At 40.6% G+C, this 17,786-nt stretch overlaps 1 protein-coding gene across 3 annotated transcripts in view; it reads right to left on the bottom strand.

The window, feature by feature from the left end:
* Positions 1-17,786, bottom strand: part of LOC135200354 (carbonic anhydrase-related protein 10-like) — a 535,334-nt gene that overhangs the window by 131,360 nt on the left and 386,188 nt on the right. Inside the window, exon 9 of one of the 3 annotated variants that reach the window (XM_064228944.1) lies at positions 12,446-15,560. The exons of the other annotated variants lie outside the window; for them this stretch is intronic. Within the exon in view, the coding sequence (XP_064085014.1) occupies positions 15,544-15,560 (17 nt within the window). The 3' untranslated portion in view covers positions 12,446-15,543. Of the gene's footprint in view, positions 1-12,445; positions 15,561-17,786 lie in introns of those variants that run through there. 3 annotated transcript variants of the gene reach the window in all.

Genomic DNA, 17,786 nt, shown 5'->3' with positions numbered 1-17,786 from the left:
CCAACCGTATCATCGGTTCATTTTCAAGGAAAGGTGAGCGTGAACTGATTGGAATGGGTTGTTTGTTGTTGGGAGTATTAAGCTGGCTTTATGCCAGCACGGGCTTTAGCTAATGTAGCAGCCCGTAGGTCATTTGAATTATTTTTAGGTGCATTGGTGATTTAAGGATATGAGGCGATCTTTTTATTTATGATTTCTATGGAATGTGCAGGTGGAATGGTATGGATTCAAAAGTGAAAGGAAAAAGTGAATAGGCCAATGGTTACAAACCCCCTTTAAACCCCTAAGGTACCCCATTAGTAGAAGATAAAGATCGATAGTAGCGAGTCCTGGCGAGTCAGAGATAGCAGTAATGAAATCGAAAAAATTTATAGTCGTAGAAAAACGGAAAAAAAAAGCGCAACTCTATGGAGTTCAAGTACCATATTTTCACTTTACGAGGAAAAAAAAAAAAGAAGAGAGCGTCGATCGTTAGCAATAGGGAACGACGAAGGAAAAACGAAATATTATCAGTTTTAGAAACAGGATAACAAAAATAAGCGACAGCTTAAGCGGTAGTTAGAGTGACAGTTGAAATATTCGGTCGTTAGACGTGAGGCGGCCGAAAAAAACGGAGGGAGGAGATTGTTTAGTAAAAGAAAAAGCAGTTAATGCTATAAACAGCACTTTTCATTTAGCTGCGATCTTTATGTTTGAGATCTGTATCTGAAATCTCTAACAGGAGGTCATCTGGGAGACTGATCTCTAGGTCCAACAGAGCGTGGACGAGCTCAGAGAAACAGCTGATGACCACTGCCACTGTCGTTGTTAAAGATGGCTCTATTTAAAAAAGCCTCAAACTCCTCGTAGGTATCATCGGTTTCATTTTCAAGGAAAGGTGAGCGTGAACTGATTGGAATGGGGTCGTTCGCGGCGGTATTTATTGTGTCCCAGGTGCTCTGTCTGATGGGCGCTGCGTTTTCATTGGCTGAACAGAGGATTAAGTCCTGAGTCAAGCCGTCTTGCAGAGGTGGAAGCTCGCACTGCTCTTCGCGTGCGGACGCTGGAGACTGGGAGTATATATTGGGCAGGGCACCTGATTGGTCCGTTCGACTCGGCTCTATGGTGCAGGCGGGCAGCGCCCTACGTGCCACCGTCGGGAGGAGTGAAGTCTCTTGAGTGGTGTTAAGGCTGGGTCTCTCCTTCCCGATGTGTAGGGCCTCTAAGAGGCGGAGGCGACGGTGGTCTGCTGCCTTATCGATAATACCAATATTAGGAATAATGTCCTTCCGAGTTATCCTGGTATTGTGGACGTTTTTTGCATGATTATGGATGCGCCTTCCTGAGCGTGGCAGGATATCCTCTTGGAAAATCGCATCGTTGTCATACCAATGTAGGCGCCGGGGCATTCCCGGACAGGGCAATTTGTATTGGTAGACAACGTTAGTTTTCTTGAGAGGGTCCTGCATCACAGGGGCTGGGTTGTTTTTCATAATCAGGCCACTGGTCTTCTTGCTTTTATAGTAAATGATCATTTTACTTTTTCGCAGGGTCCGTGGGGGAGACATTCCTTTCGATGATGTTACGAAGGGCTCGTTCATCCTCTTTGTATTTCTTGTGAAATACTCCCTTGTAAAAGAGAGTGACGTCTTCAAGGGCGACGGGGCGAGGCTCCTGCTGGTAACCACTTATCGATGTTTCTGCGAATGGCTTTTTCGATGTCCCGGTTGGAATACCCGTTGTTAATTAGAACTTGGGCAACACGTTCTAATTCAGTGTGCGTGTCCTTCCACGAAGAGCAGTGTGAGAGAGCTCTCTTGATGAAGGCGCTGATTGCAGTGCGTTTGTATCTCTCTGGACACTCGCTCTCGCCGTTCAGGCACATGCCCAGGTTTCGTGGGTTTCGTATACACTTGTGTTACGAAGCGTTCTTCTTGTTGCCCGACGAGAACGTCAAGGAAGGGGAGGACGACGGTCACGGCAATGCTCGATGGTGAGTTGAGTCTGCTGTGGTCGTGGAAGGCTTGTCGCAGGCGCTCTATTTTCTTCCACCGTGTTGGCACTGATGAAGGTGTCGTCAATATATCGGACGTACATAGACGGTTTTTCTCGATGGTGGCGAATACCCGACGTTCCACAGTACCCCACTGTAGAAGTTCGCGAAAAGTACTCCGGGGGAGGGGAGAACCCATCGCTACCCGCCGTCTTTTTGCGTGTACATATGGCCTCTGTGGGTGGAGAAAGGGGCCCTTTTCGTACATATTTCAAGGAGTTTTTGGAGGGCATTGCTCAGGTTTATGTTTAAACTGGGGGCGTGGAGTCGTCTCTGTATATACGATCCAGAATTATCTGGAGTTGTTTCATCCATCCACCGGGGACGTTCGTGAACAGGGACTCCACGTCCATCGATGCAATAACTCCTCCGGACGGTGTCGTTTTCAGGGCTTCTATAAACTCGGCAGAGGACTTCAAACTGTGGTCATCTGGAACGTAAGAGTCAAATAGCATTCAATTTCTTCGCAAGCTGGTATGTAGGAGCGGGAATTTGGCTAATGATGGGGCGTAACGGGTTCCCTGGTTTATGGGTTTTAACATTCCCGTATATATAGCCAAGGTCGTAGTCCCCTACGATCGGCAGCAAGTGAAGGGCATTGGAAGCTGCATTGACAGTCTCAATAATCCTATTGGCCTCCACGTTTAATGTCATCTACCGGGTTTCTTAGTAATTCTCTGGAATTTGCTGCTGTCTGACAGTATCTCATCCAACTTGTGGTGGTATTCCTCAGTGCGGATGAGTACAATGCAGCGGTTTTATCGGCCCGACGGACGGTGACATCCTCTTTCGCTCGGAGTTCTTTGGCTGCTTCCCTCAGGCGCCTGTCGATCACATCACTCTTGTAATCACCCGCGTTCCGTGAGGGCCTCGGCCAAGAGGAGGGGCGGGGTGCAGGGCGCGTCCGTGGTTCGTATGGTGTCTTGATCTTCATGCTTGTGTATGGTGTCCAGCAGGTACTCGATCTCAAGGCGTTTCTCCATGGGCCTCGGTCTCTACCCGACCACCGTCCAGAGGAGTTATTGCATCGATGGACGTTTGGAGTCCCTGTTCACGAACGTCCCCGTGGATGAAACAATCCAGATAATTCTGGATCGTTGTATACAGAGACGACTCCACGCCCCATTCAAAACATCCCTGAGCATTGCCCTCCAAAAACTCCTTGAAATATGTACGAAAAGGGCCCCTTTCTCCACCCACAGAGGCCATATGTACACGCAAAAAGACGGCGTAGCGATGTCTGCTCCCCTCGGAGTACTTTTCGCGAACTTCTACATGGGTACTGTGGAACGTCGGGTATTCGCCACCATCGAGAAAACCGTCTATGTACGTCCGATATATTGACGACACCTTCATCAGTGCCAACACGGTGGAAGAAATAGAGCGCCTGCGACAAGCCTTCCACGACCACAGCAGACTCAACTTCACCATCGAGCATTGCCCGTGACCGTCGCCTCCCCTTCCACCCCCTTGACGTTCTCGTCGGGCAACAAGAAGAACGCTTCGTAACACAAGTGTATACGAAACCCAACGAACCTGGGCATGTGCCTGAACGGCGAGAGCGAGTGTCCAGAGAGATACAAACGCACTGCAATCAGCGCCTTCATCAAGAGAGCTCTCTCACACTGCTCTTCGTGAAGGACACGCACACTGAATTAGAACGTGTTGCCCAAGTTCTAATTAACAACGGGTATTCCAACCGGGACATCGAAAAAGCCATTCGCAGAAACATCGATAAGTGGTACCAGCAGGAGCCTCCCCGTCTCGCCCTTGAAGACGTCACTCTCTTTTACAAGGGAGTATTTCACAAGAAATACAAAGAGGTGAACGAGCCCTTCGTAACATCATCGAAAGGAATGTCTCCCCCACGGACCCTGCGAAAAAAGTAAAATTGATCATTTACTATAAAAGCAAGAAGACCAGTGGCCTGATTATGAAAAACAACCCAGCCCCTGTGATGCAGGACCCTGCTCAAGAAAAACTAACGTTGTCTACCAATACAAATGCCCTGTCCGGGAATGCCCCGGCGCCTACATTGGTATGACAACGATGCGATTTTCCAAGAGGATATCCTGCCACGCTCAGGAAGGCGCCATCCATAATCATGCAAAAAACGTCCACAATACCAGGATAACTCGGAAGGACATTATTCCTAATATTGGTATTATCGATAAGGCAGCAGACCACCGTCGCCTCCGCCTCTTATAGCCCTACACATCGGGAAGGAGAGACCCAGCCTTAACACCACTCAAGAGACTTCACTCCTCCCGACGGTGGCACGTAGGGCGCTGCCCGCCGGCACCTAGAGCCGATCGAACGGACCAATCAGGTGCCCCTGCCCAATACTATACTCCCAGTCTCCAGCGTCCGCACGCGAAGAGCAGTTGGCGGAAGCTTCCACCTCTGCAAGACGGGCGTTTGACTCAGGGATTACTTAATCCTCTGTTCAGCCAATGAAAACGCAGCGCCCATCAGACAGAGCACCTGGGACACAATAAATACCGAGCCGAACGACCCCATTCCAATCACCAGGTTACGTATTTTCGTGCACGAGGCCCGCGGTTACGTAACTCTGCCGTCCATTTTAAAACCAAACTACGAATTTTGACAAGTATGGCCTCTAAGAGACCCTGTCGCCCGGTAATCCCAGGGAGGACCCGCCCTTGGAGGACGAGCAGGGCTTCGCCACCGTAAGGAAGAAGAAGAAGAAGAAACAGAAGAAGATTGTACCATCGATTTCGACCAATAACAACCTGCTCCTACGACATCGGCACCGAATACGGCGAGTTTTTGCGGAATTTCCGGCACTTCCCAAGTTCAAAGCTGTTGTTATCGAGGGCCAGACTTCATATGCTGCAGTCAGGGCCCTCGAGAAAAAATATCCAGAAGCCAACCTCATAGCCAGACCGAATTTAAGGGGAGAATTCATAATTACTCCCAAGGACCAAAAGCTGCCGAACTACTGAGGAAAGACAACCTGTGCCACCTTCTTGATCCTGCTTCAAAAATAAGCAAGGGGATGATATGCAAAGTCCCCAAATACATAACTATCGAAAGAGTCCTCGAGGTTCCCAACATCATGGAAGCCAAGAGATGTACTGCAAAAGATGGACGAGGAAACTCTAAAGTGAATTAGCAGCGACCTTCAAGGGCCAAATTCCAGCCAGGGTCAGCCTTGGGATTCTTGGCACTTACGAGACTGAAGCCTTCGTACCAGAGCCTCTGAGATGCTTCAAGTGTCCAGAGGTATGGACACCACAAGAAACGAATGCAAATCAGAAACACATCTGTGGATGTGCAGTGCGAAACACGAGACAGAAGTGTGCTTGAAAAAGTACAAGGCAAAAAGGGCCACACAGTTGCCCGATGCCTAACTGCAGCCCAGCAACATCATGCTTGGTTTTAAGGGATGCCCAGTCAGACTGCAGAGGAATTGGAAGGCGAAGGGCATCCCTCCTCCACCTGCAAGACCTCGGCAACCATCACCGACCAGGAAACCTCCCAGCAACCCCAGGTTCGATCCTAGAACGAACCTACCTCCTGTACCACAAACCACCCAACCTTCCTCCCAACCTCCTCGATCCCGGCACTACATCCCCACCCCCTCATCCTCTCCGTATCGCCAAACTCCCGCCCCTCTACCTCCTCCCCCTACTCCCCCAACCCCTCAGGTTACCCCCCTAACCCCTGCATCGCCGAAGACGTCGATTCCTGCTCGTGCCGAAGCAGAACCAGACAGAAGATCGCAGTTGAAGAAGAAATGCAGACCGAGACACCGACAGTAGCTCCTGTTTGTTTAAAGAAGCAGGAACACAAACAGAGGAGTTTATAGCTAAGCAAAACAGCGAAACTCAGACCTGCAAACAAGAATACAGAACTTCAAGCGTCGGAAACGAATACTTCCTCGTAGGAGAATATCAAATCAGAAGTTCCTGCTGACCTACGAGGAGTTTGAGGCTTTTTTAAATAGAGCCATCTTTTAACAACGACAGTGGCAGTGGTCATCAGCTGTTCTCTGAGCTCGTCCACGCTCTGTTGGACCTAGAGATCAGTCTCCCAGATGACCTCCTGTTTTTAGAAGATTTCAGATACAGATCTCAAACATAAAGATCGCAGCTAAATGAAAATTGCTGTTTAATAGTCAGTTAAACTTGCTTTTTCTTTTACTAAACAATCCTCCTTTCCCTCCGTTTTTCGGCCGCCTCACGTCTAACGACCGAATATTTCAACTGTCACTCTAACTACCGCTTAAGCTGTCGCTTATTTTTGTTATCCTGTTTCTAAAACTGATAAATATTTCGTTTTTCCTTCGTCGTTCCCTATTGCTAAACGATCGACGCTCTCTGCTTTTTTTTTTCTCGTAAAGTGAAATATGGTACTTGAACTCCATAGAGTTGCGCTTTTTTTTTCCGTTTTTCTACGACTATAAATTTTTCGATTTCATTACTGGCTATCTCTGACTCGCCAGGACTCGCTACTATCGATCTTTATCTTCTACTAATGGGTACCTTAGGGTTTAAAGGGTTTGTAACCTTGCCCTTTCACTTTTCCTTTCACCTTTGAAATCCATACCATTCCACCTGCACATTCCATAGAAATCATAAATAAAAAGATCGCCTCATATCCTTAAATCACCAATGCACCTAAAAATAATTCAAATGACCTACGGGCTGCTACATTAGCTAAAGCCCGTGCTGGCATAAAGCCAGCTTAATACTCCAACAACAACAACAACCCATTCCAATCAGTTCACGCTCACCTTTCCTTGAAAATGAACCGATGATACGGTTGGAAACGTTGGAATTCCATTACTAAGATTTGTTAATCACTTTTGTTATCATAACAATAAATTAGTATTTTTAGAAAACATTTCTTTAAAACCAAGATATGAACATCGGCCAGCTATTAGCAAATATCAGCCCTGATGAGAAGAGAATAATAAGAAGAATTGAAAAGACCATATATAAAATCAATTCCACTGATGCTGCCATCATCTGTAACAAAAAATACTAATAATAAATATAATAATAATAAATATTTAAGTCAAAGGAATTTTGTTAATAGTAATTCAATTATATTGCTACAGTACTCACTATATGACAAAATGAGATTAACCAATAGTAGTGAGTGGAAAATTAAATAAACAAGTCTATAAAATGGAGAATAATCTCGGTTCAACTGACAGAACTGAACTCGATTTCCAAAACAATTCATTGAAACTTGTCCTGATTTCGTGGACACATCAAACTCATCCTAATACTTTCCGAATCTATGAAACATGATGTCCTGACTTTGAAGGCACTGTGGAGAATACCTCATTTCGAAAAATGAATGAAGCTGAACCAGTCTTCGAAGGGATGAATGAAGCTGAACCTGATTTCGGAGCTACTGAGGAAACGGGAGCGGATTTTAAATCACCTGATGAAAACTGAACCAGATTTCGAGATGGGAAATCAAACTGCTCTCTCGTAATTGATAGCAATTGGCCTGATTTGGAAAGTAAACTGAAGAAAACGAACCTGATCACGATTTAAATAAGTGACGACACTGAACCTGATTTACGAAGGACCTGATAAAAGGCAATTTGATGTAAAGCAAATGTTGCTGAGTTAGCTTAACAAAAAAAATACAAAACAAAAAAATGACACTGACAGTTAGTTCCAAAGCTATTTCTGAAGCCAACCACTTTTAATACCTTCGATGAGATCGGAGCAAAATCATCTTGATTACCAAGATGCTAGATGGTTAAATAAAGATTTAATAAATCACATTCTTTTATTTATAAAAAGATATTTACCGTTTACAGTGATTTATCTATTCGCAAAATAAAGGGTAGGAATAAATCCACTTATGTTATTCTTTTATTTTTAAAAAGATATTTGCCGTTGACAGTAATTTATTTATTCGCAGGATGAAGGGTAGGAATAAATCCACTTATATCTTTTTTTCTACTTTATTTTTTTGCATATAACAACACGTATTGCTGACCTGGGGCCCTTTAGAGGTCTAGATTCAAGCATGATATGGTCAAAAATGATATTATTTGAGCTGCACGAGAAATAAAAAACACAGTACAGCCGTTTATTATAGTAATATTGTCGTTAGAACAAACTAACCATTGTAAATGTCAAAAAATATTTTGCGATGTGATTATGCGGTAGTTGGTGCCTAAGATAATAGAAAACCAAGATTATTATTATGTACAGAGTCGAAAAATAAGACAACATTTTTTTTTTCATTCCTTCATACAAGAGACTAATGAAAACAGCGTCATACATATATGTATTTATATATATTTATATAGATTTTGATTATCTAGTTAATTACAAATAAGGGTTGCACTCTCTCCAACAGTGGGTGGGTGCCAGTTATTGTTTTATTGTGTTTTCTCTTTGTTACTGTTATTGGGTATTTACAATTAGCAATCCTACAAAGCCCTCTCCAGCGGTTATCATACAGATTGCGGCCATATATATATATATATAATATATATATATATATATATATATATATATATATATATATATATATATATATATATATATATAGTATATATATATACTATATATATATATATATATATATATATAGTATATATATATATATATACTATATATATATATATATATATATATATATATATAATATACTACATATATATATATATATATATATATATATATATATATATATATATATATATATATATATATATATATATATATATATATATATATATATATATATATAGTATCATAACACAGAGATAATCAATGCAAAACCTTATCGAGGAATCCACAATTCCAGCACACTGGACTTCCTTTACTTGACCTTCCCTTCGCCTTATTCAACCTTTGATTCTGAGGGTCACAAACCAGTCTACTACCCTTCAGACTTCCTTCCTTAAATCCAAGAATCGTCTACATGAATTCAAGCACCACTAGACGAACACTTCATTACACTCCCTCGTCACAACCGCAAGTTCACGTGTGTGCGTATATACACAGCCTTACATTCTGTGTAAGTTTAGACGCCACTTTCGTTGGAGCTTCGTTCCATATCTTTGCCCTGGATTGGACGAAGCGCCAATCCCAAGTTCCCTGCGGTTTCTGTACGTCTCTATTCACTGGGTAAAGCAACAAACCATCGTTGGTTATCGCGAAGAAGAAATATGGCAGCACATGCAGATCCCACGAGTGTGTTATAAACGAACATACTGAGAACACCGTTAAGATAAAATATGAAAATCGAGGAGAATCAATGTTCGTGGCAAAACGTTTTTTTGTCCTATGATTTCCCTGTCAGCTGATATGTCACTTGGAACTTTTCTTCCTCGACCCAGAACAGTTTCTTGCTGCAGTTTTCTTATGGTTGAATGTTTCTCCTTTGATGTGCTGCGATAGTGTACTACGCCTGTCATCATGTCTCCCGACGCGACAGCTGATTTGAGCCTCTTGTAAACACAGTCAATTCATATATATATATATCGCGGATATTTCTGAAAACAATTATCAAAAGCTACGAAAGCCAAATGACGTGGCAGCCAATTCACAGAGCCTCGCAACTATAATATACTACGAGTGCCAGTGTTCAAACCATTGTTCCAGAGCGCACATGCAGGAGGTGGTAATTTCAATAACTTCTTCACTGGGGCCCAGTGATCCTTAGCTTCTATTCTTCTCCTGTATTTAGCCAAGGAGCTGGCTAGAACTGAATTTAGACTGTTCCCAGGCAAGACTAAACAATTTCTAAAAGATGGTAAGGGATAACCTCCCCGTTACTCATTAACACTATATCCAAATCTCTCTCTCTCTCTCTCTCTTAGTAGACAGCAAAGACATACATACATACATACATACATACATACATACATACATACATACGTCATTTGTGTCAAAATGAATCTGCTCATATACCTTCTACACTATCTTGAAAAGTGTTGAGTATTTCAACTCAAAACTCGACATAACAACTTTTGAATAATAGCTATTGATTATGAGCTTTTGAAAACGAAGTGGATAATTCAATTAACCCTTTGGATCGGTTTCCGTCCTGTCGTCCTGCGTTCCTTGCATTACTGATTAGTCTCTTGGATTATTATCATTTCCTCTTTTACAGGAAAACTCGACTACAGGGCAAAGATGGAAAGTGAAAGGGAAAGTGAAAAGGACGTGTGGGAATTCGAGTTTCCAAACACAGCACTGATATCTGCAGTTTGCATTCGTTTTCTTTTTCCTGTTGTTGAGCTGACGGTAAAAATCCACAAGCGATATAACCCGAGCTAATCGTCACTGGCTGATTGGAAACCCGTCGGCGAATTGGTTATGCATTTATATTTTCACTTACTTTGGGAGTAAGCCTACAAACTACTTTTGTTGTTGCTCGTGTTCTGGTGGAGGTGGGGGGTGGGGGGGTAGGAAAGCCCTACGGAAGAGCCTAAAAATGGGTGGAAAGGGTGTTTCCCGTTGAGGTAAAGATACAGGAATTTTAGGATAGGATATTCTTTATTCATTTATTGGAATGAAAATGTCAAAAACATGAAGTCCATGTTAAACAGCACAGAACAATTATTTCTAATAAAATATAGCGTATTTATTTTAATTTCCGTTGCTGAAGCAACGCATTATCTGACCTTAGACTGCACACGCCGTGTGTAAGCTGGAGGTCGGATCACGCCTTGTTACCTCGTGAATTTAATCTTCTTGAGTGTGCCATAAATGTATTTTAACGTAAATGATTTTGCGGAAATATTATATTATTATATAATAATACAACGCATGAAGGAATAAAGTACTAGCTTTAATGATACGGGCAATGCTGTGCCCCTTCCACCTGACTTGTTATTCAAAGTATTTGATAATTTCATTCTGGGAACAAACTCTTCTTACCGACTGCGTTAACGATCGGCAATTTTCAGTCGTTTCACAAACATCCCACTTCAGTCCGATGCTCGCTGCTGCTAAAGCATCCTGTATACCGATTAAATGATCAAAAGTGAGGTATAGTCGCTTCTCAAAAAAGTAGCAATTAGTGATCATAGCTCTGTCAGGTCGGCAATTGAGACTAATTATTTCTAAGCGTCGTGGAGCTTCTACCACCCTACTTGCAATGACGAGAATGTCGTCTTGCAATTTCGTCTTGCAATGACGAGAGTGTCATCTTGCAATGACGACAATGTCGTCTTGCAATGGCGAGAATGTCGTCTTGCAATGACGACAATGTCGTCTTGCAATGACGAGAGTGTCGTCTTGCAATGACGAGCGTGTCGTCTTGCAATGACGGCAATGTCGTCTTGCAATGACGAGAATGTCATCTTGCAATGACGACAATGTCGTCTTGCAATGACGAGAATGTCGTCTTGCAATGACGAGAATGTCGTCTTGCAATGACGAGTGTGTCATCTTGCAATGACGACAATGTCCTCTTGCAATGACGAGAATGTCCTCTTGCAATGACGAGAATGTCGTTTTGCAATGACGAGAATGTCGTCTTCCAATGACGACAATGTCATCTTGCAATGACGAGAGTGTCAGTCTTGCCGTGACGAGAATGTCGTCTGTCTTCAGAGGTTTCCTCTGATATACGTAACCATCCCTTCGGACGATTTCAGCGTCGTAGTTAAAAGGCGACGCCCTTAATTAACCACTTACTGTGTAAACATTACAAACCTGCACAGAAAGCTTTCGGGAAACTGTTCGGTACCCCGTTGCAATATGTTTATTTTTTAAATGAATGTTCACATATTTTAAATATATGTCCATATACATAACTGAGGATTCGTTCCTCCAATACACACGAGTTATCATCCTTATTCAATTGACGCACCACAGAACCGTTCTATTGAAAGAAGAATCTACGGTGACCAGCTTACACAAGTACACCACAACGTGATTGCTAAATAGAGATCTACTGAGAATCTTGGGACAATTATTCTTCTCCCAACGAAGACCAGCTAGAATACACGAAGAATTAAAAACATACCGATATAAATTTGAAGATTATCCGCAAATAATGGTTTAAGTTAACGATATGCCGTCGTACATACTGCATATTTACCGGATTAAACAAACGCTAATAATAATAATAATAATAATAATAATAATAATAATAATAATAATAATAATAAAATAATAATAATAATAATAATAATAATAATAATATAGTAGTAGTAATTAATAATAATAATAATTAATAATAAAATAATAATTAAAATAATAATAATCATAATAATAATAATCTAATAATAATAAATAATAATAATAACCAATAATAATAATAAGTATAGTAGTAGTAGTAAAATAATAAATAATATAATAAGAATATATATATAATAAATATATAATAATAATAATATAAATAATAATAATAAATCATCACATACATCACATCTCCCTCACCCATAACACTCCCTCACCCATAAAAGCACGTAAAATGAGGTCCTCTATATCCTCTCTATACACAAGAGAGAGAGAGAGAGAGAGAGAGAGAGAGAGAGAGAGAGAGAGAGAGAGAGAGAGAGCATAGATATAAACTCAATATACTCGACATAAATTGCAGCCCACGTTAATTATAATTCAGCCCGTCAGTCAATCAGCAAAAGTCACAAAAAAAAAAATGAAAATAAATAAACAAATAAAAGAACGAACAAAAACAAAACGCTGGGGGTAAACATAGCAGCGTTCCACACTTCACTCCCATTGAAATCGCCAATCCAATTTATATTCACTCCATGTTAATGATACTAGAAAATAGGGGGGGAAAAAAGGCAGTAAAATTCAATCTATAAATCCTATTTGCCTGACTAATTATTATTCATTCTTTTTACCTTAATCGGATCGGCCTGGCTCATTGTGTTAAAAAAAAAATAACCTAGACTTCCCATTCAATGGATCTGTGTGTGTGTGTGTGTGTGTGTGTGTGTGTGTGTGTGTGTGTGTGTGTGTGTGTGTGTATTTCGACATCCGAATAATTCGCGTTGAAAATAACACATTACTGGAATTAAAATGACGGGTAATTCAAATGAATCCCCCTAAACGTATGATTTTCAACCGACGCGGATCGCGTTATCGAAAACTCGATTTGCATCCATTGTTCCTCTGCCTGTACATCGATGAAACGTGAACACTCGTCGAGTGTACAAATGGAGCCCGTGCCAATGTAAACAAGCGCTGGTTCCGTCATGAAACGTACGGCGAAAAGGGCTTTTGGTAACAACGAAATGCGCGAAATAACTAGGGATATGTCAGGGGCTCGTTATTGTCAACGAAAAGAAAATGACGGATATACATGAACATGAAAGAGCGAATATTAAATATGAGAGTCGCGTAGACTTCGTAGATATAGGACCTCAAGTCAAAGACTAAAGAAAACCAGAATTGTCACAGACAACATGAGAGGATCACAGACTGACAACTAAATATAAATATGATCGCAAATACACACAACTAACTGAATAAAAACAGGACTATGCCAGCCACACACACAACAAAATAGGAGCACAGACTGAAAACTAAATCGCACAGGAACAGAAGCTAATGAAATTACGTAAAACAGAAACGTAAACAATAAAAACTAAATGAAAACAGGAACTGAGGCGTTGGGAAATCAGAATGAAACATGAACACACAAAGTTTCTAAAATTAAAACAAATTGCTTTTTTTTGTAATGTCTATCAAGCGCCTATCAAAGAGACTAACCAACCTTATCTACTTTAAGGGTTCTTGTCATGAATTAAAATGTTATCTTTTTTCTAAATTGATAAAATCATTTTTCAACCAAGAGTCCTTTCTGCTGAACAGCCTGACATGACAGCAATCTAAATTAAAGGATTATTATGCGTTTTAATACGAAAACCCATTTAGTAGTTTTTTTTGTTTTAAAATATATATTTCTAAAATAAAGTACAAACTATTGTAATAACTATATTCTTCTCAGTTTTCTATTTCCCATAGTATTCGCTTAACAAATTTTATCATTCTTTTTTTTGTGTATTCCTTTTACTTTCTGCCTCACTTCTAGATCCTCTAGCTTCGCTTATATTTCCCTATTACTTATTTTCCGTACAATTCCTCGTGTGTGTTTGAGCGTTTCGAACTTTCCTGTTATCTCCACATATCTCTTTACATTTTCCAAATTCATTTTGCATCTAAGCGCTCCAGAAAGACGGCTATATATTTTCCAGACTTCAGTGCAAATGAACATAAATAAGAAATCACTTTATACTGACAGAGAGAGAGAGAGAGAGAGAGAGAGAGAGAGAGAGAGGCCTTACCTTACAGACCTTACAGCTCGTTCGGGTTGCCCCAGGTCCCTCAGTGTGAGGCACCTCTCACGTCTATCAGTGAGACAGAGAGAGAGAGAGAGAAGAAAGAGAGAGAGAGAGAGAGAGAGAGGAAGAGAGAGAGAGAGAGAGAGAGAGAGAGAGAGAGAGAGAGAGAGAGAGAGAGGAGAAAGAGAGGGGGCAGTTTTGTGAGTCTGTGTGTGTGTGTGTATGTATGCAATGCAAGAAAGAGAGAAAGAGAGGGTGATTGAGTGAGTGAGAGTGACTCTACTATCATTTACACATCTTCTGTTTCAGTCACATTACCTGTTGCATCCATAACACCAAACTATAAAATCAAAGCAAATAAATATACAACAATAATTATCATGATTTTGTCTCTCATGAAATGGTTTCCCTTGTGCGGGGAAACTTATTTTCCTCTGTTTTCCTTTTCAAAAGTGTTGCTTTAGGGGACTTTTATCACCTTCGCAAATAACTTTACCATTTCACCCCTCTCTTCAAGACAGATCCTCCCGTCGCAAAAAATGTTTCGTCCTCTATGTTCCAACCTCCGCGCCCCACCCCCCTCCTTTGACCTTATGCGTTACTGTGACTCTTTCGCTTTCTTGCATCATATTCCTTTTCCATCTTTCAAGTTCTACTATATATATACGCTTCTCTATGAGGCCCGGTTATTTTTCAACAGTCTCTGACCGGAAACGTACAAATCTAGTATATAGTTTCTTTACTTCCACTTCTCATTTTCCCAAAACAAACGTCATTTGTGTGGAAAAATTCCGCTCTAGTTTTCCGTTTGCTTCACTTCCTTGTTTTTTCCCGTCTGAAACTAAACTGTTCCAGGAGACGTTTTTTGTAGAAAAATGGGCGTCTGTCTGTCTGTCTGTCTGTCTATACGACGCGTGTCGATGAGGAGGCTCGTTTTGATTATTACAATAAACGATACAATCGAGAAACGGTTTATGATTGGGAATCCTTAACACTGAAAAACACTGCAAATCATCTTTGGAATGGCGACCACGTAATCTGAATGTGCGAAATATTCGTCAAATAGCAGTTATAGCTGTCCTAGTGGAGACGACGCTTCAAGCCATGAAGGTGGGTCCTCCCACCCTCTCCTCCTCCTCCTCCTCCTCCTCCTCCTCCTCCTTATCATCATCATCTTCTCCTTCTTCTTCTTCTTGAGCTTTGCGAGCCGAGTTCAATGCAGCTACTTGAGGAAACTGCTCCACTACCTCCAAGTGTTAGCTACAGATGGGAAGAAGAAAGGATAATATTAGTAAGGAATATTCTAAACTGTCATCTAAGTGTTACTTACAGAGGAAAGAAAAAAATACGCAATTTCAAAGGAATATTATGTACTAACTCCAAGCGTTAGCTAAAGGGGAAATATATAATGTGATGAAGAAAAAAACTAGGTTAGTTAACAACAGAGTCCAAGTGTTAGGTACAAGGACACTAAACAATAAATGGAATTAGTAAATTACAATCTCTACTGCCTTTAAGTTTTAGTTACAAGGAAAGAACTAATGATATATGGAATGAGTAAATTATAATTTCTACGCATCTAAGTTTTAGCTTAAGGGAAAAGAAGAATTAAATGGAATTAGCATATAATATCGGCGACCTCCAAGTGTCAGCTGAGACGAAAGGATGAAATAATACAAATATTAAAGTCTCCACTACCTGGGGTTCCAGGAAAAGTGGGAAAGAGAAGAAATGCAATTAAGAAAGAATAGAACCCACTGCCTGAAGAGTTAGCTAAAGAGAAAAGAAGAAATGCATTTTGCTAAGTAGATTCTCAACAGTCATCCAAGTGTAAGCTACAGAAGAAAGAGAAGGGATTAAATGCTTTCCCAAGTTTCAGTTAAGGAAACGAAATGAAATGGTGAGGAAAGAAACAAGAAATTTTCTCCGATACATAAAAAGGTGGAAACCGCTAACTATAAAGAGTGCAGAAGAACGAAAGAAAATGGACAAACAAAAACAAAGATGGCAGAAGAAAAGACGCATGGAAAGGTGAAGACATAATGTTAGCTAAAAAGGAAAAAAAATTATTTAGTAAAAAGCATAAATACATGACAACATTGTTAGCTAAAGAGGTCCAAGAAGCGATTAGTAAGGTATATGAAGAGGTGTCAACATCACGTTCTAGAGACTAGACTCAAAGTCACATGAGTGGTTATTGCTAAATTCAATATGGCATGTATAAACACTTCATGAAATTTAACCCGTTATGAGAAAACCAACTACAGCATATACGCAATGGCTACGCTGGGAGGTATTAAGTAATTATTATCACAAACGTTCAGGGTATACTTTATATAAAATTTATACTAAAAGATTATTATGCACATCGAAGGTATCATTAAACAGAATGCGTCGAATTTAACAGCTCCACCGTGTAAGCGGTTAAGTATATTATCCTAATAAACTTACTTCCTGCGAATCTAAACACAACCAATAGATCATATTACCAGATATGATATTCCCCCATTATCATAAATTCATTTATTCTTTTACTTCGACGGATAATCAGACTCAAATTAGTCCCTATTATCCCTCACAATTTTGTGCATAAAGTTTACATACACGTAATTTTGTGATGGAAACACTGAAGTAGTTAACGCTCGCATCATATTTTCTCTCTCTCTCTCTCTCTCTCTCTCTCTCTCTCTCTCAGCAAGACGACTACTGTTCGACTCTGGAACCGGACAAGAAGAGACAAATGGGTTCGGTCCAGTATGCCTTTGTTGACTAAGGTACCACAGAATTTAAATATATATACAAACAAAATATACATACACACACACACACACACACACATATATATATAATATTATATATATAATATATATATACGTGTGTGTGTGTGTGTGTGTGTGTGTGTGTCTTATGTCTTAGGAATTACAAAGCCTGACGACTTCACAACTGGGAATTGCCATCCTACAAGGTAGATAACACTAACCACAATGCAATTTAAGCTGAACTGAATGATATGCAACTTGCATGTGCATGCCTACCGTGCTATTTCTTTCCCACTAAGCGGATTTTCTCGAAAACCTGGGTTTTATTCACACACACACACACACACACACACATACACACACACGCACGCACACACACACACAGAAAAAAGAAGGGATGGAAAAAAAGTCATCGTACGCTAGGCTCTCTAATGGCCCTTTATAAATATTTAAGGCTTTTCCTAATTTCAAATTCAAGTTTACATGTCGAGTCTCGACCTTTTCCGTTATTTGGCACACGCTCGACCCTCCAGGTATGAGAATAACTGGATGATATTTTAGGGGGGGGTGGGAATTCTTCACATTAGATAATATATTCAATGTCTGGTGCTTACATTGAATTACGAGCGTTTATTGCATTCTTTCTTTCGTCCATTCTTCATCATAACAAGCACTAGCATTATTATATACTAGGATAATTTTTTAAGCATATATTTTCTATGCATTC

Source organism: Macrobrachium nipponense, chromosome 26, assembly GCF_015104395.2.
Source record: "Macrobrachium nipponense isolate FS-2020 chromosome 26, ASM1510439v2, whole genome shotgun sequence".
Classification (NCBI taxonomy): domain Eukaryota; kingdom Metazoa; phylum Arthropoda; class Malacostraca; order Decapoda; family Palaemonidae; genus Macrobrachium; species Macrobrachium nipponense.
This window is presented reverse-complemented; position numbering and strand designations above follow the sequence as displayed.